Source organism: Procambarus clarkii, unplaced genomic scaffold, assembly GCF_040958095.1.
Source record: "Procambarus clarkii isolate CNS0578487 unplaced genomic scaffold, FALCON_Pclarkii_2.0 HiC_scaffold_107, whole genome shotgun sequence".
Taxonomy (NCBI): Eukaryota; Metazoa; Arthropoda; class Malacostraca; order Decapoda; family Cambaridae; genus Procambarus; species Procambarus clarkii.
This window is the reverse complement of record NW_027189140.1, coordinates 2114808-2139167: the sequence shown is the minus strand read 5'-3', so window position 1 is coordinate 2139167 and position 24360 is coordinate 2114808. Positions and strand designations below refer to the sequence as shown.

At 49.5% G+C, this 24360-nt stretch overlaps 1 protein-coding gene across 1 annotated transcript in view; it reads right to left on the bottom strand.

Annotated features, from left to right (window-relative positions):
• Positions 1–833: 833 nt before the first annotated feature.
• LOC138360326 (origin recognition complex subunit 3-like) overlaps positions 834–24360 on the bottom strand; it is a 73005-nt gene continuing 49478 nt past the window's right edge. The window contains exons 5-7 of the mRNA XM_069320245.1: positions 18676–18911; positions 15300–15416; positions 834–924 (exon numbers count right to left, since the gene is read on the bottom strand). Coding sequence (XP_069176346.1) covers positions 834–924; positions 15300–15416; positions 18676–18911 — 444 coding nt within the window. The remainder of the gene's footprint in view (positions 925–15299; positions 15417–18675; positions 18912–24360) is intronic.

The following is a 24360-nucleotide window of genomic DNA, read 5'->3' as shown; positions in this document are numbered from 1 at the left end:
TTTACCTGAAACGCCCACAAATTGTGGGACCAGGTATGAGCGAACAGAGCAAGCCTCTTCCCCTATCACCCTGTCAATGGGACAAACTGCGAAAGCGTCGATGCCCCTTACAAGAACCCGACCTGCGCACAGAGCCAACACCTCGCCAACCAGATGATGACGGTTCTGAAGGTGACGCCACAACGAAACTGGCACCAATGGCCTACCACGACGAGCGGAACCCCGAGACCTGGCACGATCCCTCCGGGAAGATCCCCCCGGGATCCCTGGAGAACCAACAAGTCGGACGTCGGATGACAGCTAGCAGAAGCCACCGGCATATACTCTGCCACCGCAGAATCGAAAAACAGCAGGGGAACAAAAAGGCATAGACATTCTAAGAGCCAGGGCCCAAGCAGATTCCAAGCAAGAAGCAAGCACCGCCTGCCAACACGCGAGCCAGGAGGCATAAAACAGCGACTCTGCATCCTGCAGGATCAGCGTAAACAGCTACAACAAGGCAGCCGACGCAAGTGCCGCCGAGCCCAAGGCGCCAGACCCAGGAACGGCCCCAAGCTCCTCTAAATCCTCCTTAAGCCAGTCCAAAGACAACTCCAGAAGGGAAAAGAAACGCAAAGCTGAGACCAGCAGACCACGAGCGTACAAGTCATCAGCAACCAGTGCAGCCAAAAGAGAGGGAACCTGCATGTGAAGCTGCACGACACCCAAATCCAGGAGGAGGAGTAGGGGCCAACAAGCACTCATTGAGGTGCTCAAACTCGCCCCTCCAGGAAAACCTGGACCACCGTCAACACCTCACGTCACTCAAGCGTGCGGGAATGACAGAAGGTATGCTAAATCTCCAAAGCAAACACAGGACAGTCCGCCAGCGAGGACAAATCCGGATCCTCATACAGAATCCAGTAGGGAAACGAAGACCCAAACCTGAACGTAGACGGATCCATGATAAAGGTGTAATTTGGGTCGCGCAGGAGGTAAGCCGCAAAGGCCTCCTGCACCACAGGAGGTGAGATGCAGGAAGCCGAAAACCTCCGGAAAGACGGAGGGACCCGAAGGGACACGGAACCGAACCCAAGAAGGGTCAGACACCAAATCCAACTCATACGAAGAGGGGGGGGGGGGGGAAAGAAACCCTACTCCTTGTAACAGTAAGCCCCGCTCAGAGGGGTAGAAAAACCCAGGCGGGGGTCCAACGGGGCCCCAAGCCCCCAAGTCAGTCCCTCCCTAGCCCCGGGAACCACCACATCAGGATCCGGGGTCGAGTCATCTCTCAAAACCTCGGCCTCAAAAGAAAAGGCTGGCACAGCCGTAGAAGTCAGAAGAAGAGGGACCGACTGGTCAGACCCAGACGTTTTGGCAGGGAGGAATGACTTGAATGCCTCCGTCGCCAACCCGGAAGGGGCATCCCCCCCGAGTCTCAACACCACCTAAACCCTGCCCCGACCCCGAAACCCTCAGATGTTTTGGAGCTGGATGCAGGGGAGGGAGGGGATCAGACCGAAGCACAGCAGAGGAGGGACAAGGGGGTGCGAACCCCCTTGACCAAGGCCGAAGTGAACAACACCCCAAAGTCCGGGTCCCTATAACCAAAACGGGGCAGCCTCGGGGCTTCCGGGTCAGCAACCAAACTAGTGCGTTGCAACAACCGAAACCTAACATGCAACGCTTGCACTGCTTGTACCCGAATATCGTCATCAATAGACTTGATAAACCGAGTCACCAGCAAGCAACAAAACTCGCAAGACTCCGGGTCAAAAGTGTCGCTGACCCAGCAGGCAGTGTGATGGAGACAAAAATAATGATAGTCACCGAGACAAGGGGACAGAGCAACCCTCGAACTCGCACAAAGTGAAGGGAAACTCAGGGGTCACATCCATCGGACCCACGCGCCGTCGTGGGGATTCCTAGGGTCCTGAGACGGAACACACGCTCAGGGAATCCCAGTCAGGGTACTGCTAACCGGCTTTCAAGCCCACCAAACAACTTTCTAAATAACTGAACCCCTGGGACGTGTACACTCACGGGAGCCATGCAGGGGGTACCACCAGAACAGAGACACTGGGGTCAACAACAAAAGGAAGATCCCCCTACTAAGCAGGGAAAACAAAAAGAAAAACAAAACCCTGCAAGAGCACAGTTACCCAGGCGGAACAGAGCTGGCCGCTATGAGAGGTGAAACTAGCTGCACAGAACCCTGCGCCCCTACCAATACAAACTGCCTCTTACCCTAAGGTGAACAAGGATGACAGAACACTGCAGCACACAAAGGGCGGCCAAAAGCTGAGCAGCAAACACCCAAGGAACTTGTGGAAGGAGGCTCCAAGCCCCAAGGACAGTACTTACCGGGCAACTAGGGAAAGTAAATCTAGGCGCATGTAGCCCGAGTACTGAAGAATTATTTTTGGCTTGCACACGCCCCAATAAGACAGCCACCACACCACACAGGCACAGAGCTGAGCACCAATGCAGGAGCCAGAGCACACGACTTTCTCCAAGCACATCAGCCTGAGAACTGGGGGTCTTGGGTAGCCGACAGGAGGGGTCTGAGGCTCCCCATTCCCCCTCCCGGGGAGGGGGGAAAGCTGCGCAGATGGCAGCGCGGTGACGTGGTGATGTCATGCTCGTTTTTGTTTAGGGAGTTCTGTCCACTAGTTCGGCTCTTGGTAGCCATTTTTAACCAGAATAGAGGATTGTTTTGGGATGATTGCCTTTCTGGGTGCCTGACTTAGTCAATGGCAGACATAGAATGCGTCCAACCACATGGGAGGTTTCTATAGGCCATTGCTCCTCACGCTTCTCTGAGGGGGTCAGGTTCTGGCTCGTGGTCCCTGGTTGGTCTAAAGACCTCCATTCACACTGACTGATGCCAAAGTCTAATATTAGTAATATCAGCCTGGATAGCTCCGGGGAGCTGACGGGGCTACCTCCCCCCCCAGAAAAACAGAACAAAACAAAGAATGAGAAGTCAGATACTGTGATAGCATCACAGACTTTTCTTGTCAGTGTTGGGACAAGAAGTCATTCAGCGCTACAAAATATCACTTCTATTCTGCAAATCAAGTCTATCCCATTTTATCCGAGTAATGAACATAAGAACATAAGAATGAAGGTAACTGCAGAAGGCCTTTTGGCCCATACGAGGCAGCTCCTATTTATACCCACCCAAACTCGTTCATACACTTCAAGAATTCAATTTCTTGAATTTTACAATTCAAGAAATTGTTCACGACTTTTGTTAGGCCAAAGCTAGAATATGCAGCAGTTGTGTGGTGCCAATATCTTAAGAAGCACATCAACAAACTGGAAAAGGTGCAAAGACATGCTACGAAGTGGCTCCCAGAACTGAAGGGCAAGAGCTACGAGGAGAGGTTGGAAGCATTAAACATGCCAAAACTAGAAGACAGAAGAAAAAGAGGTGATATGATCACTACGTACAAAATAGTAACAGGAATTGATAAAATCGACAGGGAAGATTTCCTGAGACCTGGCACTTCAAGAACAAGAGGTCATAGATTTAAACTAGCTAAACACAGATGCCGAAGAAATATAAGAAAATTCACCTTCGCAAATAGAGTGGTAGACGGTTGGAACAAGTTAAGTGAGAAGGTGGTGGAGGCCAAGACCGTCAGTAGTTTCAAAGCGTTATATAACAGAGTGCTGGGAAGACGGGACACCACGAGCGTAGCTCTCATCCTGTAACTACACTTAGGTAATTACACTTAGGTAATTACCTGTTGATAGACGGTTGAGAGGCAGGACCAAGGAGCCAGAGCTCAACCCCCACAAGCACAACTAGGTGAGGACATATATTGTAAAAGCACAAGTCGCCGACTAGTGGCAGAGAGCACTACGCCGGCCAGGCAAAGAAGGCACAAAACTGCATCAAAAGGCCCACCTCGACAGCAAAACCACAAAGTCCCAGCACAACCACAACATGTGCCAAGACCCAAAAAGATCAGTCTGCTAAGCCAGGAAGACCCCGGAACCCCAAAAGGCAGAACCGGGTCACACTGAGGAAACAAAGTCCCCTGAACCCACAAAAGGGGGCCCCAAGAGGAAGAAACCTCCAGAACTGAAACCAAGGAACCCAAAGGAACCCAGAATCGAACCAGGGGGAGCCCAAACCACCACATTTGCCGGCGGAGAACACCACTGAAAGGCAAAGCACAGCCCCCAGCAGAACGCCCTGTGAAAACGGTCCCAACAGACCGAAAACCGAGGGGCAAGGTGTGGGAGCAAGCATACCAGCCAGGGGCACTGAGCCTAAACCCACAGGCTCAGACCCAAAATCAACACCCAAACGTTCCCAGAGGAACAGGCAACGGCAAGAAAACACCAGAAAAACAAAGAAACGACAACAGAACAAAAACCCTGACAAAAATTTGAAAACTCACCAGAGACGCTCGCTCGCACACCCAGACGCATGTAAACAAACCGCAACGCCGCCCTGGTGGCCACGCCGTGAAATCGGCAGACGAAAATGGCCGCCAGCAGGGGCTGTGACTGACGCTAAATACACAAAAACACGCCAGCAAATGTGGGAAGCTAGCAGAATGGATGGGCGAAAAACGTCGCCCAACAGCAGAAAAACCCCGGAAGGGGCAAAACCGCCCCAGAACTGCTAGCAGGCAACCTCCACAGCCCCGGGAACCAACAACAGAGGCCCCAGGGCAGAGCCGTCCTCCAAGCCCTCCGCCCTTAAAGAAAAGCAAGAGTCCATGGGAAAGGCAACAAGAAAGGGCCGCTGGTAAGACCCAGAAGCCTTGGCAGGAGGCACAGGCTCAAACCTCCAGTCCCCAACCCGAACGGGGCAGCCCCCGAAAAATGCCCGAGTCTCTGCCGCAACTAAACCCCGCCCCGACCCCGAAACCCGCAAACGGTCCGGAGCCGGGAACATGGAGAGAAAGGGGCGAGCAGCACCTAACCAAACGGGGTGGCCACGGGGCATTCGAGTGGGAAACCAACCTAGCATGTTGCAGCAACCTAACCTAGCTTGCAACACGGATGCCGCCTGTACTCTGAACAGTAATAACATCAGGAGAGTACTGGAGAACAAGCAGAGAATCACTCGCAAGACTCCGGGTCAAGGTGTCAGTGACCCAACAGGCAGCATGACGGAGGTAAAAATGGCGACTGTCACCCGGAGACAAGGGAACAGCAACCAACGATCCCGTACAAGACGGGCTGGAACCCGGAAGACACAATCAATGGTCCCCTGAGCCCAGACAGGGGTTTCCAGGGCCCGTAGGGTAACAACTACGGGAAGCCCGGGCAAGGTGTTGCTAACCGGTTAAGAAACCCAAACATAACAAGAGGGTAGATTATAGCACTGAAAACCCCTGAGACGTGTACAAGCACGGGGGCCTAGCAGAGGGCCGCCAAACACTACCAGTGGAACTATAACCACCTTAGGCAGACCCCCACCAGGCATGAAAAATGAAAAACGAAAGAAAAACCCCGCAAAAGTACACCGTCTCCAGAGGCAACAGAAACCGGCCGCCGCTTAGGTGGCAGGCTGCGCAACACCTTGACGCCCTAACCAGCACAATACCAATCCCTACCCAGGGCCAAACAAGGGCCCCAAGCCCCAGCTGGTCCCAAGGGCGAGGCAAATGCCGAGCAGCAAGAACCTCTACGGGAATGGTTCCCGAACGCCCCAGGGAAGATAACCCTGTTACGCAAGGGCAGTACTCACAGGGCGCTTAGGGAAGTCAGCCACTAAGCACATGCAGCCCCGGCACTAATGAAGTACTCCTGGCCACCGCGCAACACAACACACGGCAGTGAACGCCACACAAGGCAAACACCGCCTAGGAAACTGAGGCCAGAGAAGCGTCAATCCCGGTTGACATTAGCGAACGAACTGGAGCTTGGCAGCCGGCGCGGTAGGTCCGGGGCTCCCCCCTCCCCCTCCCGGGGTGGGGAGGGCTGCGCGGACGATCGGCGCGGCAGTAAAGTGTGATGTTTGCTTGTTTGCTAGTTTTCTTGGGATTGTAGGGAGTTTTCTACCTCTCTGTTCGGTTTTTGTTGTAGTTTCTTACCATGTGGGGTTTGTTTTGTTACGCCTACCTTTCTGGGTGCCTAACCCCGGTCGATGGCAGATAAGGAAAACCCCAACCATATGGGGTTTTCCAGGGCCATTGCTCCCTGAAACCTCTCTGAAGGGGCCAGGTTCTGGCGCTGGTCCCTGGTAGGTCTGAACTCCTTAGCTAATGTCCCGGTCTAACATAACATACATTAGCCCGATAAGCTCCAGGGAGCCGTAGGGGCTCACCTCAAAAATAACATACTGGAGTGAACGATATGGACTGCGCTTCACAATAGAACCAGTGAAGCGCAGGGGTGCCATAGGCGCACAATCAGAGAACACTGTATAAACATCAGAGGTCCACGGTTGTTCAACGTCCTCCCAGCGAGTATAAGAAATATTGCCAGAACAACCGTGGACATCTTCAAGAGAAAACTAGATAGCTTTCTTGCAAGAAATGTCAGACGAATTGGGCTGTGGTGGATATGTGGGCCTGCGGGCCGCTCCAAGCAATAGTCTGTTGGACCAAGCTCTCACAAGTCAAGCCTGGCCTCGGGCCGGGTTTGGGTTGTATAAGAACTCCCAGAACCCCATCAAGCAGGTATATCAAAGGAACAAATTGAATGAAATCAAAAGAACTACATTAAGAATATAGCAACACCTGTACATACCAGGGAGATTTTAAAGTAAGAGAAGAGGAAAAGAATGGCAAAAAGTGCCAAACTCGGTCAAATGCTAGACAGGACACAGATAATGTGGCACCCCTACAAGAACTACAAATATTAAACAAAGTAAAAGACCCAGCGCTTCCACACATAAGATAACTTCTCTCATATTTGCCAACATACAAGGTACAGGTATGTTGACAAATATGTTCACTTTATTCACTTTATAAAGTGCCTCTTAATGACCCGCCAGGACCCTGTTCAACCTCCAAAAGCCCCATGCCCAAATGTCAGCCCAGGACATGTTACTAAAAACATCAGCCAAAGCTGCGAACTTACAAATGTCATAGGTACGGGGATAGACTGCAGGCTGGCTGAACCGAATAATCCTGCGGACAACCTGAGAGGCCCGCGCCCTGGAACAGGGAAGAAGGGAAATCGGGTCAACCCAAAGCGCGTCCCCTGCCATGAAGGCCTTGGCACGCAAGTAATGGTGAAGAGCTGCAACTGGACACAAAACATTATGCACGCCCAGCTGAACCAACCAAACCTCAACAAGGACCCCCCAACAGAACTAACCCAAGGACACCTCTGAAAATCAGCAGCCTCATTCTTCATTAGAAAAGAAGGAGATGGCTGCAAAGAAACAACCCGACCACCGGGACCAAACGAGCAGAAACCCCTGCGACAGAGAAGACCATGAAGCTCCTCGACCGACCCACAGAGGCCAATGCCAACAAGAAAAGAGCCTTAGAAAAGCATTCCTAAACCGAAGGGGTTACCACAAACTGAGGAGAACAGAGAAAAAAAGAACACTCGGTCTAAAGACCTGGTCTTTTTTTTTGCTAGTTCGGCATTCGGTTTGCAATTTTTAACCGGCTGTAGTTTGTTTTGGAATTCCTATCTTTCTGGGTGCCTGACCTGGTAGATGGCAAAAACTGCTTCCAATTACACGGGGATGTCTATAGGGCCATTGCTCCTCATGCCTCTCTGAGGGGGGCCAGGTTCTGGTGCTGGTCCCCAGTAGGCTTAGAACTTCATCGATTGACTGTTGTCACAGTCTAATATATACAACATCAGCCCGGGGTTTCTGGGGAGCTGAAGGGGGTCTCCACAGAAACAGTACGTGTTATTGTTCAAAGAATATAGCATTTAACTGATACAGTGACAAGAATATATCTGTGTACCAATATTCTATACAGTCTATAATACAATAAGTATTAGTGACAGCTCATAACATTACACTTGAAAAACCCATGGTAAAAATATTCAAAATACAAAGAAAATATATATTCATGCAAAATATGCATGACTAGGCTGAACTCTGATAACCAGTTATAAAATTATTACACTCACCAGTAATGCTCAGTGCATTTCTGGTGAGTGTAATATTTCGCGTTTCTGGGTTCAGGGACTGAGCCAGTCCCTGAACCCCGGATGAATCGGGACGTGCCAATAAGCGTCCAAGAGGTCCAGGGACACCATCCAAGAGAGCGCAGGGAAAGAGGCCTACCCCGCCAGCCTCAAACTCCCCGAAGCCTCAGGCGAAAGGAAAGGACCCGAAACGCCCTCAAACCGTGGGATCAGGCGTAAGTGAACAGTGGAAGCCTGCCCCCTCCCATCGCCCCGTCAATGGGGCGAACCACGAAAGGGCCAGCGCCCCTTAAGAGACCCCGAACTTCGCACAGAGCGAACACCACACCAACCAGACGAAAGTGGGTTCGAAGGTGGGGCCGGACCCGAACCTGGCACCAGTGGCCTACTACGACGAGGGGAACCCCGAGCCCTGACACGACCCCTCCGGGAAGGCCCTCTCTTGGAGTTCTGGGAGTTCTTCTACTCCCCAAGCCCGGCCCGAGGCCAGGCTTGACTTGTGAGAGTTTGGTCCACCAGGCTGTTGCTTGGAGCGGCCCGCAGGCCCACATACCCACCACAGCCCGGTTGGTTTGGCACTCCTTGGAGGAATAAATCTAAGTTTCCTCTTGAAGATGTCCACGGTTGTTCCGACAATATTTCTTATGCTTGCTGGGAGACGTTGAACAACCGCGGACCTCTGATGTTTATAGTGTTCTCTGATTGTGCCTATGGCACCTCTGCTCTTCACTGGTTCTATTCTGCATTTTCTTCCATATCGTTCACTCCAGTGCATTGTTATTTTACTGTGTAGATTTGGTACTTGGCCCTCCAGTATCTTCCAGGTGTATATTATTTGACATCTCTCTCGTCTTCTCTCTAGTGAGTTCATTTGGAGGGATTTGAGACGATCCCAATAATTTAGGTGCTTTATTGCGTCTATGAGTGCCGTATATGTTCTCTGTATTCCCTCTATTTCAGCAATCTCTCCTGCTCTGAAGGGGGAAGTGAGTACTGAGCAGTACTCAAGACGGGACAACACAAGTGACTTGAAGAGTACAATCATTGTGATGGGATCCCTGGATTTGAAAGTTCTTGTAATCCATCCTATCATTTTTCTGGCTGTCGCAATATTTGCTTGGTTATGCTCCCTAACCGTTAGGTCATCAGACATTATTATTCCCAAATCCTTTACATGCTGTTTTCCTACTATGGGTACATTTGATTGTGTTTTGTACTCTGTATTATGTTTAAGGTCCTCATTTTTACCGTACCTGAGTACCTGGAATTTATCACTGTTAAACATCATGTTATTTTCTGATGCCCAGTCGAAAACTTTATTAATATCAGCTTGAAGTTTTTCAATGTCATCAGCCGAGGTAATTTTCATACTGATTTTTGTGTCATCTGCAAAGGATGATACGAAGCTGTGACTTGTATTTTTGTCTATATCTGATATGAGAATAAGGAAAAGCAGCGGTGCAAGGATTGTACCCTGAGGTACAGAGCTTTTAACTGCACTTGGACTAGATTTTATATGGTTGACCGTTACTCGCCGAGTCCTGTTTGACAGAAAACTGAGTATCCAGCGTCCTACTTTACCGGTTATTCCCATTGACTTCATTTTGTGTGCTATCACGCCATGGTCACATTTATCGAAAGCCTTTGCGAAGTCCGTGTATATCACATCAGCATTCTGTTTTTCTTCTAATGCCTCAGTGACTTTGTCGTAGTGCTCAAGTAGCTGTGAGAGGCACGATCTTCCCGCTCGAAATCCATGTTGGCCTGGGTTGTGAAGGTCATTGGTCTCCATGAAATTGGTGACCTGACTCCTAATCACTCTCTCAAATACTTTTATGATGTACGATGTTAGTGTAACTGGTCTATAATTCTTTGCCAATGCTTTGCTCCCTCCCTTGTGTAGAGGGGCTATGTCTGCTACTTTAAGTGCATCTGGTATCTCCCCCGTGTCCAAGCTCTTCCTCCACACTATACCGAGTGCTTGTGCTACTGGCACTTTGCATTTCTTTATAAATATTGAATTCCATGAGTCTGGACCTGGGGCCAAGTGCATGGGCATGTTTTCAATTTCTCTTTCAAAATTTAGTGCGCTCGTGTTGATATCAGTTATATTTACAGAGGTTTGAATATCCCGCATAAAGAAATTGTCTGGATCTTCCACTTTCATGTTGTTTATTGGAGTGCTAAACATGTCCTCATACTGCTTTTTTAGGATTTCACTAATTTCTTTGTCATCCTCCGTGTATGAACCTTCACTTGTACGAATAGGTCCAATACTGGCAGTGGTTTTTGCTTTTGATTTCGCATATGAGAAGAAATATTTTGGACTTTTCTTTATTTCCTGAATTGCTTTCTGTTCTAACTGCCTTTCTTCAGTTTCATATGAGTGTTTCAATTTCCGCTCGATTTCTTCAATCTCCCTATTTAAATTATTCCTTCTTTGACGGGAAATTCGTGTCTGCATAAGCAGTTCCGTTATTTTTTTCCTGCGTTTATAGTGTCGTCTGCGTTCTCTTTCTACGTTAGATCTCTTTCTGGCTTTCCTCAAAGGAACATGTTTCAGACAGACTTGATACGCTTCCGAAGTAAGTTTTTCTATTCCTTCTGTAGGACTTGTATTACTTAGAACAGTTTCCCATGGAATGTTTGTAAGTTCCCTGTTTATTATCTCCCAGTCTATCCTTTTATTATTAAAATTGAATTTACTGAATAGCCCCTCTCGCTTTATCAACGTTTTAGGTCTATTCTGAGTATTGATGGTCGTTTGCACTTCAATGACCTTGTGATCTGAGTATGTGGTATCTGATATCGTAATGTCTCTGATAATGTCTTCATTGCTCGTAAAGACCAGATCTAGAATATTTTCATTTTTCGTTGGCTCCGATATCTGCTGATTGAGTGAAAATTTGTCACAGAATCTAAGTAGTTCTCTAATCTGTGGTTGGTTAGGTCCCGATAGATTTCCTGGTATAATATTATTGTTTGCTATTTTCCACCTGAGACTAGGCAAGTTGAAGTCACCTAGGAAGATAATATCAGGTATCGGGTTCTCCAAATTATCAAGACTATTCTCTATTTTGTTTATCTGTTCTGTGAATTCCTCAGCCGTTGCATCTGGCGGTTTGTATATTGAAATAATCACCAAATTTATTTTCTCCATTTTTAATCCCAGTACCTCTACCACCTCATTTGTAACGTTTAGGAGCTCCGAGCATACAAGGTCTTCCTTAATATACAGACCCACTCCTCCATGTGACCTAATTTTCCTATCACACCTGTATAGGTTATATCCTGGAATCCAGATCTCACTGTCCAACAATTCCCCTGCATGGGTTTCTGTGAAAGCTCCAAATACTGCATTTGACTCCGTGAGGAGGCCATTTATGAACTGTACTTTGTTGTTTGTTCTTGTTTTCAGTCCTTGTATGTTGGCAAAGATGAATGAGGTTACTCTATTAATGATAGTTTGAATGGGAGACTTTTTCGGCAAGCCCATTATGCGTGGACATAATGAGTTTGTTCTGACCAGTACTGATTGTTGTAGGGCAGTTGCCTGTCGTAATTGTAGTTCCTTTTCGGTGTGTAATTGTATCTGTAATTCTGAAATGCAAGTGGATCTGGCATCCAGTTCCATACACTCTCCATGCTGCTCCTTTTGAATTATCTGTCGGTCTGGTATAAAAAATTTATAGAGTTTCCTCCGAATTCATTACTCTGCTTGCCACTCTTTATGTAGCGTTCCGTGCCTTTCACGTGAAAGTGTGGGCAGCTGAGGTCATAGCATTTTCTGTCCTCCAGTGAGGTTTGGCACATGTCACGATGGAAAAACCTACATATTGATCCAAATCGACACTCACCTTTCCTAAGCATATTTAAAGATTTTTTGGGATGTTGGTAACCAGGACGACACAGGCCTAAGCAGGCTGGAGGTGTAACAACGCACGATACAACCTGCGAAACGGCGCAGAAGGAATATCGATACCGAAAGCTAGCAGCAGAAACCAAGGTGCCAGACCCAGGAACGGCCCCAAGTGCCTCTACATCCTCCGCAAGCCAATCCTATGACAGCCCCAGGAGGGAAAAGAAAACGCAGGACCAAAACGAAAATGCCATAAGTGTGCAAGACCACCTCCACAAGTGCAGCTGACAGGGAAGGAACTCGCATAAGGAGCCGCCCCGCACCAACATCCCGCAGAAGGGCAGGAGCGAAAAGACTCATTAGGAGGAGCAATCTCGCTCCCAGGAAAACTAGGAGCACCGAGGTAGTGTGAAGAGAAGAGGTATTCACAAAAGAACAAAAAGGCCAACACCCAGAAGCTGCTGGGAAAAGGACCTACAAGCCCTAGAAAGGACCGGAGGGAAGCTCAACCGAATGACGACAGACGCACCAGAAAACGGGAAGGAGCAAAACAGTCCAGAACCCTCGAGAACAAAAAAGCAAACACAGAGGACGAAGGCCCCAAAACCCCGTCGCACCCGAGACCCCTGCAGGCCACGGGGCCGAGCTGTCCCCTCAAAGTCCCAGCATCAAGAAAACCCCGAGGCAGCCGTGAAAAACACGAAGGAAGGGAGACCACTAGGCTCTGGAACTTGAACCGAAACCGGAGGATAGGCGAGGGGCGAGACGAAGACCCCAAGCTAATCCCCAGCCAGCACAATGTGGCGAGGACAAGACAGTCAAACCAAGTGTCACGTGGAGGTGGGCGGTCCGGGGCTCTGCTAACACTCGGCTGCTAGGGGCTCAAAGGCCCAAATACTCAGCCCCTCCGACTCCCTGGATTCACCGGAGTCTCCTTGGTCACACAAGAGAGGACCAACAATGCCCACCTCCGCAGGTCTTTGCTTCCACCACAAAGGGGTGCCACTGATTCACCCTGGAAGCCCTTCAGTCAGACACGGGGAAACTGCTGTTAACAGTTCCGGCCTAGACCCGTGGGGGAGTGAAGGAAGACTCAGGCTTACCTATAACCATAACCTCCCTGAGTCTTGCCTGCCAGACAAAAAAAGGTTGCAGGAACTCCTTTCCCGCCTGTCTTCTCTATCTTCCTCTTAGCAAGGTCGCCAGCTGGGTTATTGTATCTGCATCCCAGCAATGCAGTTCAGTGGGTGTATTATATATTATTTGTAGCCAGAAATGTATGCTCATAGAGAATTATCATAAAATGGAGGCACACTCAAACACAGTAATAAAATGTGTGGATTTACTGATGCAAATTACATGAACGCATACACACAATCACAAGTAATACATGAATATGGAATATGGATAATGAGCCTGGAGATCGTCAGCCTCTTCTTCCACGACCATCCAACACTCCTTCATCTGGGCAGGAAGACAGGAGTCTCACACTCTCACAGGAGGGCCTCTTCACCACGTCGGCACCTCTTCTTCACTGTCCTGCCATCCATACACACTGTCCTCTCTGACAGTCCTGGACACAAGCTGCCTTGCAGCCTATTCTACTATTAAAGTAATAAAGTCTTGCTGCCACATACACAAGTAAATATTGTGGCCTAACTAGCCTACTCATACAAGGGGTAATGGGAGGGAAAAATGATCTACCTTACACTCCTGGCTCACGACGCCTGTCCCTCGATGGTGTGAGGTTCCCACGCTTCCTTGGGTCGATCCTCGACGATCCAGGACGTTCCACAGGTCCTCAGGTGTCGTGAAGCCTCCGCGTCGTCGCCGTTCCAATCCCTGAGATTCAGCTGCCCCAATCCTGGTTCATCGATGGGCGCTGAGCTAATCACTATTTTCCCCCCACACTCGCCTCTCCCACAGGGCGTCGCTCCTTGTCCTAGGCACGGTGTCGTCCTTCCAAGATTCTCAGTGGATGTGACCCCAGTCACAGCTAGCTTGCTCGCCCACCTTCCAGACCTCAACGTCCAGCCAGCGGCGCCGCCCAGCGTCGTCGCCGACTATTTTCCCAGTTTGGGCACTTCTCTGCTCACTGAACTTGGTTCCTCTTTTGCTTCCCAGAAGCGCAGGGTCTCCAATAACTGTGATGGCTGCGACAGCCAGCTCAATCCACTGAACAAGGCTTGCAGAGCCTCCAATCCCTGAGAGCAGACCGAGGCGCGTCCTGTCGCTTCCACGGTCAGTACAACTCTGACGTTGGCGCCGCCCGGGGCACTCGGTGACGTCATGGCGGGCCCTGATTTGTCGCCCGCGACCTACGTCGGCCAATCCGCGATCGGCATAGTGTCCCTTCCACAAGGTCATATCTGCCGTAGGGGATACTGTTTCATTTTATAACAGGGCGCCAATTTTCCTTTATTTACAACTTATAATGTAACCTCCTTCCATTAACTGGCAGCCGGTCTGGTCGCCACATATATCATTAGATTCCCTGAACCTCAGAGAATCAGTAGGGAGAGCTGATATGACTCTTTAAGCCGGCAAACGAAAGAAATAGGAGAGGGCACCGTAACATAAGGAACATGGAAAAACCAGGCCCGGCACAGCCAGACCGGCAAGGAAGGAGAGCCCCAGAGGGAGCACGGAAGGGCCGAACATAACACCACAACCAACCCCGACACGCAGCTGCAGAACCAAAACCGCAGCAAAACGTCACCACACTCCCCGAGGAAGCGACAGAGAAGATAGATAAATCGTACACGAGTGGCACATAAGGGGACATAGGCGGAAACCGAGCACCCAACTGAGCCACAGGGACGGTAGAAGAAACGTGTGCAGTGTATCAGGCAATCAAAGGAACACATTAGGCAGCCCAACATGGGCTGACCCTATACACAGCCCCAAGAGCAGAGATGAGTGCCCAAGAAGTACAGAATCCACCCGACAGGCAAACGACAGGGAAGAGGCGGAAACAAAGCCAGAACCCAACCTGCAAACACAAGGAGGCGAACACAAAACCTCCGACACAGGAAAACTTACTACCAAACAGGCACCCCCACCGTTGCACTGCGAAACAAGGTGGAGGCGGGGCCCCGAACTCAAGCAAGGTTAGACAAGCATAGGAGAGGGGCAGGAGTAGTACAGGCAGGAACCGCCTCGGAAGGGACAAGAGGCCACCTGCAGACACCCGTGAACCGAGGAAGGAATCAGGTGGAGAGAACAAGAGCTGCCCAGTATGGGCTAATAGCCCTGCGTTAGGCACCTCGGGTGATACGGTCCACGTTCTCAAGGACGTATGGACACCCATTCCTACTCCCAAAAACAAAAACAGCGTCAGGACGAAGGAGACGCCAAAACCGCACCAACTCACCTGCAGAACATCGGCCCTGAAGGGCCATGACGCAAGCGTTCGAGGCCGTATCCGCCGGAGGCGGCCAGTGCGCCCATGCTGGAGAGGAGGAGGGGAGCAGCGAAGAGGCTCCCCACCCTAGAACGCAGGGAAAAACCTCATGAATCCCACACAGCGACACCCCAGAACACCCCCAAAGTAACGGTGTACGGATGGGAATAAGAAAAGAGCGAGAGGTGAAGCCCCCCGAGAGAATTGGAGCAGAACACGTGTGCACACCGCCCGGAACCAAAACACTCCCACGGCGCATGCGCAGGATGCGAAAGAAAGTAGCCCAACCAGGCGAGAAGTAGCCCAACCAGGCGCGAAGTAGCCCAACCAGGCGCGAAGTAGCCCAACCAGGCGCGAAGTAGCCCAACCAGGCGCGAAGTAGCCCAACCAGGCGCGAAGTAGCCCAACCAGGCGCGAAGTAGCCCAACCAGGCGCGAAGTAGCCCAACCAGGCGCGAAGTAGCCCAACCAGGCGCGAAGTAGCCCAACCAGGCGCGAAGTAGCCCAACAAGGCGAGAAGTAGCCCAACCGGCCACAAAGGAGCCCAAACGGCCACAAAGGAGCCCAAACGGCCACAAAGGAGCCCAAACGGCCACAAAGGACCCCAAACGGCCACAAAGGAGCCCAAACGGCCACAAAAGAGCCAAAACGGCCACAAAAGAGCCCAAACGGCCACAAAAGAGCCAAAACGGCCACAAAAGAGCCAAAACGGCCACAAAAGAGCCAAAACGGCCACAAAAGAGCCAAAACGGCCACAAAAGAGCCAAAACGGCCACAAAAGAGCCAAAACGGCCACAAAAGAGCCAAAACGGCCACAAAAGAGCCAAAACGGCCACAAAAGAGCCAAAACGGCCACAAAAGAGCCAAAACGGCCACAAAAGAGCCAAAACGGCCACAAAAGAGCCAAAACGGCCACAAAAGAGCCAAAACGGCCACAAAAGAGCCAAAACAGCCACAAAGGAGCCCAAACAGCCACAAAGGAGCCCAAACAGCCACAAAGGCGCCCACACGGCCACAAAAGAGCCAAAACGGCCACAAAGGAGCCCAAACGGCCACAAAAGAGCCAAAACGGCCACAAAGGAGCCCAAACGGCGACAAGGAGCCCAAACTGCTACAAGGAGCCCAACTGCTACAAGGAGCCCAAATGGCTACAAGGAGCCCAAACTGCTACAAGGAGCCCAAACGGCTACAAGGAGCCCAACCTGTCCAGAACAGAAGGAACCAGTATGGAGGCAAACTCCGGGACACGCACGAGGAAGTCGCAAAGGCCAACCGCACCGCAGGCGAAGAGATGCGGTTAGCCGAAAACCTCCTGAAGATGGAACCGAAGAAACCACAGGGACACGGAACCGAACCCGGGGAGGAGCAGAACCCAAGCACAAATCGTACGCAGAGGGGGGAAAGAAAACCCCACTCCTCGTAACAGTAAGCCTCGCTCAGAAGGACGGAAATCCAGGCGGGGCGCAATGGAGCCCAAGGCCCCCAAGGCCGCTCCTCCCCAACCCCAGGAGCCTCTGCACCAGGCCCCGGGGCCGAGTCGACCTCCAAAGCCCCGGCCTCACAAGAAAAAGCCGGGGCAGCCGAGAGAGCTGAAAGAGAAGGGGGGCCCACTGGTCAAAACCCCTGAGCATCGGCCGGAGGAACAGACTCAAATGCCTCCGCAGCTACCCCGGACGGGGCAACCCCCGAAACTGCCCAAGTCTCAGAACCTCTAACCCCGCCCCGACCCCGAAGCCTGCAGACGCGTAGGGGCCGGAAGCAGGAGGGGGAAAAACAAGGGCGTGGAGGGAACCAAGGCCGAAGCGACCACAACCACCCAAGTCTGGGTCCCTACACAAGCGGGGCAGCATCGGGGCGACCGGGGAAGCGACAAACCAGAGCGCGTTGCAACATCCTACCCTGCAACGCGCGAGTTGCCTGCACCCACGGGAATTCATCAGCAAACTGGGTGAATGGAGTCACGAACAAGCAACAAAGCTCGCAGGACTCAAGGGTCGAATGTGTCACCGACCCAACAGGCAGCATGACGGAGGCAAAAACAAGGAGAGTCACCCTGAGACAAGGGACAGAGCAACCCTCAACTCGCACAAAGCGAGAGGGGACGCAAGGGTCTCCACTATCGGACCCGAGAGCCCCCGGGGGGTTTCCCAGGGCCCCTAGACTGGGTCTGCTAAGGGTTATCCCAGGCAGGGTACTGCTAACCGGCGCCCCAAACTACCAAGCAAACTGCTAAAGCTGAACCCACGGGACGTGTCCACTCGCAAGGGCAAAGCAGGAGGTGCCACCACACAAACGAACCTAATATAGGGGGGGGGGGAAACACATGGAAGACCCTCCTACCAGGCAAAAACAAAAATAAAAGAAACACCACACAAGTGGACAATGTACCCAGAGGGAACAGAGCCGGCCGCTGTCATAGGTGAAAACTAGCTACGCAGTACCCTGCGCCCCACCAGTGCGATAACTACCACTTACCCCAAGGTAAACAAGGGAGTGAAACCCCCAAACCCTCGGGGCGGCCAAACGCCAAGCAGCGAAAAGTCAACAGAGGTAGACCCAAGGTGACTTGTGGAAGACAACCCCAAGCCCCAAGGGCGGTACTTACTGGGCACTCAGGGAAGGTGACCCTAAGCACATGCAGCCCGAGTACCTGAGAATACTACTCCCAGCTCACACGACCACTGTAAGAGCAGCACTGCAAACAAGTCACAGCACTGAGACAAGACTGGAGCTGGAGCCACACGACCGTGCATGATCCCATCAGCCGAGGAACTGGGGCGGGGATCGCCGGCGCGGGGGTCTAGGGCTCCCCCTTCCCGGGGAGGGGGGAGCTGCGCAGACATGCGGCGCGGCTCGCGTGACGTCATGCTTGTTAGTTCGTTTTCCTGGGGGAGTTCTGTCCACTCGTTTGTCGATTTTTGTTGTTTAACCGGAATAGGGGTTTGTTTCGTGGCGCTTACCTTTCTGAGTGCCTGTCCCGGTCGATGGCAGATATAGAATGCTCCAAATCACATGTGCATTTCTATGGACCATTGCTCCCCGTGCCTTTTTGAGGGGGCCAGGTTCTGGCTCGTGGTCCCCGGTAGGCCTAGAACTCCACCCACATCGACTGATGCAAAATAGTTAGGGTATCCATATCAGCCATGGATAGCTCCGGGGAGCCGTAGGGGCTCCCCCCAGAAAAAAGAATAAACATTTTTGGCGTTGCCGAGCAGAACATTGAGATGTCCGGAATAGTTTGAGCCGGGAACGTGCCGACAGTTCAGAATATTAAAGCATTCAAACATTAAAGGATACTCTACAGTACTTGGAAACATGCAACATGAAGCATAATACAACTAACTCACCTGAAGTAGTGGTGGGGATTTGACAAAGCTGTAGTGAGAGGAGCTCTTGGCATGCCCACCAGATGTTGCTTCACTGACGACGAAGATTCGAAGAAGAGTATCTCGTTAACCGGCTGTTTATTTACAGGTTGTAAGTGTAGTTCAAAAACATTTGACAGCAGTTGTAATACTTCTGAACGTAGCAGCTCATAAGCATTTGGTCTCTTGTTTTTCTTCTTTGCAATTTCAAGTAGTTTCTGAGAAAAAATTGCATGAAAAAATAACACGGACATAGTTTTTTTTGTTTAGAATTCATAATTAAGCAATATTTTTAATACAAGATACAAAATGCCACTCTGGTTGAGACCTGGTGGTTCCCTGAAGCTATCTTGCTGATATAGCTGCCACCTACTAAGTCACATCAGCTGTGAAGCTCTGTTGGCATACCAGAACCCAGAGCCAGAACCTGGCCCCCCTCACAGAGGCGGAGAGCAGGTGACACTCCGCCACCCCCACTGTTGGCATACCAGAACCCAGAGCCAGAACCTGGCCCCCCACACAGAGGCGGAGAGCAGGTGACACTCCGCCACCCCCACTGTTGGCATACCAGAACCCAGAGCCAGAACCTGGCCCCCCACACAGAGGCGGAGAGCAGGTGACACTCCGACACCCCCATTGGGAAATAATTAAGAAAGCCAGTGAACAAATACAGACTACTGCTGGGTTTAAAATGACCAAAGCCTCAAAACTACCTAACGAACTTCCACATACAAGGTAAACAAACGAGTGAATCTCTCGAAACTAGCATAAACTCGTTAGCACCAACTCCTCCCATCCCCATGCCAGTTGGGGGGATAGAAAGTTGGAGCTCCAAGTTCCTGCTAGCTCTCCACACCAACTGTGGAGCAAATGTGCAGAACCAACCAACCAACAACCTGGACGGGAGGGAGAGGGCAATCAGGGAGCCACCGGGGCCCTCCCAGGAGGAGGTTTTTCTTTATATTTAATACTGCTTTTCTGGAGGGAGCCCCTTGTGGATCCCTGAAGCTAATTACCCAAGGAGAAGACAGACAAGGGCTTATTATGGAGAAGAAACTGAAAACAGTCAAGACGAAGACGAGACACTTGGCCGAGAGGAATGACCCAAAGCGACGCGACGCATGCATGACAAGGCCTGGAAACATTAATTAACACCAAACCATCAGGATCTTGTTAGACCACCAAAACCCCCCAGCCAGAATAACAGCCCAGGACATATTAGCAAAAACAGCTACGCGAGCAGCAAATTTACAAATAACATGGGCAGGCTGGCTGGATTTGATGACACTATAGACGACCTGAGAAACACGATCCTTGGAACAGGAGACCAAGGAAACGGGATCAACCTACAAAGCATCCACCAAGTCAGAATTGGTGGCATGAAGATAATGGTTGAGAGCCACCACTTGGCACAGCACATGAAGCAACCCTGCCAACCAACCAAGCATCAATGACTAAAGGACCACTCTGAAATCCCAGTGACCTACGAGGGCCAAAAGAACGAAAACCATGCCTCCGAAGAAGAGCATGCAGCTCCCCTACCCAACAACTGGAGTTGAGTGCCAATAAGAAAGCCATTTTAGCAGAAGAATTATGGACTGAAGGGAATGCAGTAAACTGAGAAAAGAGGCAAGAGACCAGGAAGGGAGAGAAGCCCAACATACCACACTTCAAAGGGGAAGGAAGAAGAGACACGGAGGGAGCAAATGTGGATTTCACTAACATCTCCAATTCCAGGTTGCTAAAAACAAGATGGGGCCAACTCTGGAACATCCAACCAGGCACAAAGCCATGAGTGCTGAAGGCAAGCAAAATGAACCCACAAGGTGGCAGCTGCTTGATAAACTTGCCGTTATGTGGAGGGTCAGAGAGAAACCACATGGGGGAACAAACCCCGCAGGACTCAGGGTCGTAGGTGTCACTGACCCAATAGGCAGCACGGTGGAGGCAGAAAGAATGATCGTAGCCCCAAGGTAAAGATGACAAGAAGCCCTCAAACTCCCAAAATGCGAGAGCCTAGGATTACTAGGCCCCAAAGGGCAGACCAAACAGGACACACGGGTACTAGGAATGCTTGCCGGGAGTTAACTACGTAGACTGATACAACCTGATTAACCCTTAACATGCTAGGGGGTATAATATCCTTTCTTCCCCACAGGCGCATGTAATTTTGAAAAAAAAAATATTTTTTCTTCCTAACCTGTTAATTTGTGTTCACTGATCACGGGAAAAATAATAAAAAAATCAAAGTGGCATATATTGCCCGCTATAGGGCGGGGAAGTCTGGCAAAAAATATGCGCTGACTCAGCGTGCGTCCCAGGCGGTCTGTTGCTCGCCAGCTGTCAGGCCAGAGTTGCCACAAAGAGATAATTACCTAATTATTTCAATGTCTCTGATTTTTCATAGTTTTTTTGCTGTAATATTATTCAATAGTGTGTAGTTTGATATATTTATATAATAAAATGAGTGAATCATCGCTGTACTCAAAAATACAGTGTGCATATTGTTGTTTCAATTATGTTCATCAATCAGTGAACAAATACTTTGTCGGTTATTACACTATAAGCACAGGCTATATATAAATATCTGCATGTTTTGTTCACTATAACGAACCACTAAGTAGTTATTATGAGTCAAAAAGTAACGAGGAGTGACGGCCGTGTACCAGCCAGCCACTCCTGCCCTCCCTAAAGTTATCTGACTCACCGACATTCTCCTCCCACAATACAGTACTGTTTTTGCTATAATTCACTATATACAGACGTTATATATAAGTATCTACATGTTTTGTTCACCATAACTGTACATCTAAGCTTGTATGGTGAGTAAAGGCACAAAGACGTAGGACCTCACACAGTCAGCTGATGGCCGCCGCCTTCAAGGCCAGACGCACTAATATTTCTCCTCCAACAATACTGTTTGGTGTTATTACGCTATATACACACATTATATATAAATATCTACCTGTTTTATTCTCCATACTTGTACAAATAAACTGGTATGGTGCCCAAAGACCACCGTGGTAACCAGTAAACAACACTGTCGTCTGCACAGTGGTGTCGTGCAGACGATGCCACCGCCCTCACCAAAATGGCGGCTCCAAACCTTCTCTTGCTGTTTATACCCTCTATACACACGTTATATATACGTATCTACATTTGTGTTCACCATAGCAAACCACTAAGCTGGTATGGTTACCTTACCTTGAAGTTACCTTGAGGTGCTTCCGGGGCTTAGCGTCCCCGCGGCCCGGTCGTCGACCAGGCCTCCTGGTTGCCGGACTGATCAACCAGGCTGTTGGACGCGGCTGCTCGCAGCCTGACGTATGAGTCACAGCCTGGTTGATCAGGTATCCTTTGGAGGTGCTTATCCAGTTCTCTCTTGAACACTGTGAGGGGTCGGCCAGTTATGCAGTCAATAAAAGGTGGCCACACACAGTCAGAAGACATCGCCACCACCCTCCCACAGCATTACTCCTCCCTCCATTGCGCACAGTGCTAAATATCACCATAATCCTGCTATTATCAGAACTCTGGTCAGTTTTATCACAGTCAGGGGTCTTCTGCAATAATATCATCGCTACATAATAGCATGAACAAGTATATTTTGGCATTTTTAGGCGATGCTGTGGTCACAAGCTGAACAGCAGTGCTGTTAGCTCATGCTGTGTGCGTCAGGCTTGGTTGTTTACTCAATACTGAGGCCAATAACACCCGGGAGTTTGGCCCATGATTTTTTTTTAAAATGGCGTCTGTTTACAAGAGCCCTGATGAAGGTGTGGCGAACCTCGTGTATCCGCGGGCCGTTTAAATCTTGCGTAGTACTCCAACACGTCATATGACGTGATGCGCAGGTGACTGGAACAACGTCCAACACATCATATGACGTGATGCGCACTTTGAGGGTTAATGTGGCCATTAAGGCCCATGTCAGAGTGCTGTGTAAAACAAATGCACAAACAGCCTGTGTACCTCAATGAGGCAAAATGTTTGCCGAGGTAAGGCACCGACTCCGGTGGCCTGGTGTCTAAAAGAGCAAACTCCCAAACACCCAGAGAAGAGAACTCTCTAAGTACAGGGGCAGTGCTAGAACATACAGGAAAGGGAGCCCTGAGCACATGCAGCTCTAAGGACCCAATGAGCCAGGTCCACACAGCACATACCGGACAGAAAACACTCATGAAACTAATTAAAATATGGAATAACATCAAGCGAATGATCCCTGATGGACAAATTCAAAGGAAGGCTGGCATTTAGCTTAGAAGAAGCAGGACCCATCCAGCTGATAAAACACTCAGGATGTGTTTGTTAATTAACACTATTGCTCTCTTTGGACACCCATCGAGTCCACTTTTTTTTCTCTCTCTCGTGTCCTAGCTTTGGACACAGCTCATGTCCAAAACAAAAAATATTTGTATAAAATTCATTTTCTATCCGATCGGCTTCGGCATAATTTCAAAATGAGCACAATTTGATATCAACATGGAAGATGTAACACAAAATTTGATGTCAGAACACTTGAAAGATTATAAATACGTTTTTGGTCAAAATTTTAAAATATTTGTTAAAATTCTATTTATTGTGCTATTATAATGGGACTAGTTTCAAAATGTGCGCCTTTATATTGCGAACAATTTAATACTAAAATTAAAGATGTAACATGAAATTTTATGTCAGAACACTGGAAGGATATAAATTTTGTGATGATGAGCTTGCAAAATTAAAATATTTGTTAAAATTCCAGTTATTGCTCTATTATTATGGGACTAGTTTTAAAACACGCGCCTTTATATTGCGAACAATCTGATACCAAAACGAGCGACGGAACACGAAAATTGATGTTATCAAACTGAACGAGTATACACATTAGGTTGCGTGTGTGATAATTGGTTCTCGTTCACGGGTAACTTTAGGATTTGCTAAGGGAGTCATGCTGGGCTTTTGGACAATATATGCATATACAACTGTAGGGAATTTAATTGCGAACAGATTGATATCAAAACGAACGACGTAGCATGAATATTAAGGTGAGAAAACTGAAACGAGTATACACATTTTACTGATATTGTGCACTCACGGGTAACTTTTCCCAACTTTAGGCTTTGCTGTGGGGAGTCAAGCTTGGCGTTTGGACCTTATATGCATATACACCTATAAGGAATTCTATTGTGAACACAATGATACCAAAATGAGTGACGTAGCACGAGAATTAAGGTGAGAAAACTGAAACGAGTATACACATTTAGTGTCGCCGCGCACTCGCCCGCACCATCAGGTCTACTTCGTGCATACGCACGGAGCGAGCGCACGTCTGGGGGCACAATACTGTTAAATAAACCCTTCAAACTTAAGAGAATTCACCAATAATTCAAGAAGTGAGAACAATTACCACTAGGTTTCTGATTAACCTCCATGCTGCGCTGCATTTATTGTGACATTCTGGTGATGCACTGCAAATAAAGTGTTCCCCCAAATTATTTTTTCTTTTTAAATTGTTAAAACCTTTCCTTAACCCTTAAATAGCGCATAGCTATATACCATTTGACACCCACAGGCGCATACCCAAAAAAAAAAAAAAATTATTTTTTCTTCCTAACCTGTTAATTTGTGTTCACTGATGACGGGAAAAATAATAAAAAAATCCTAAGTGGCATATATTGCCCGCTA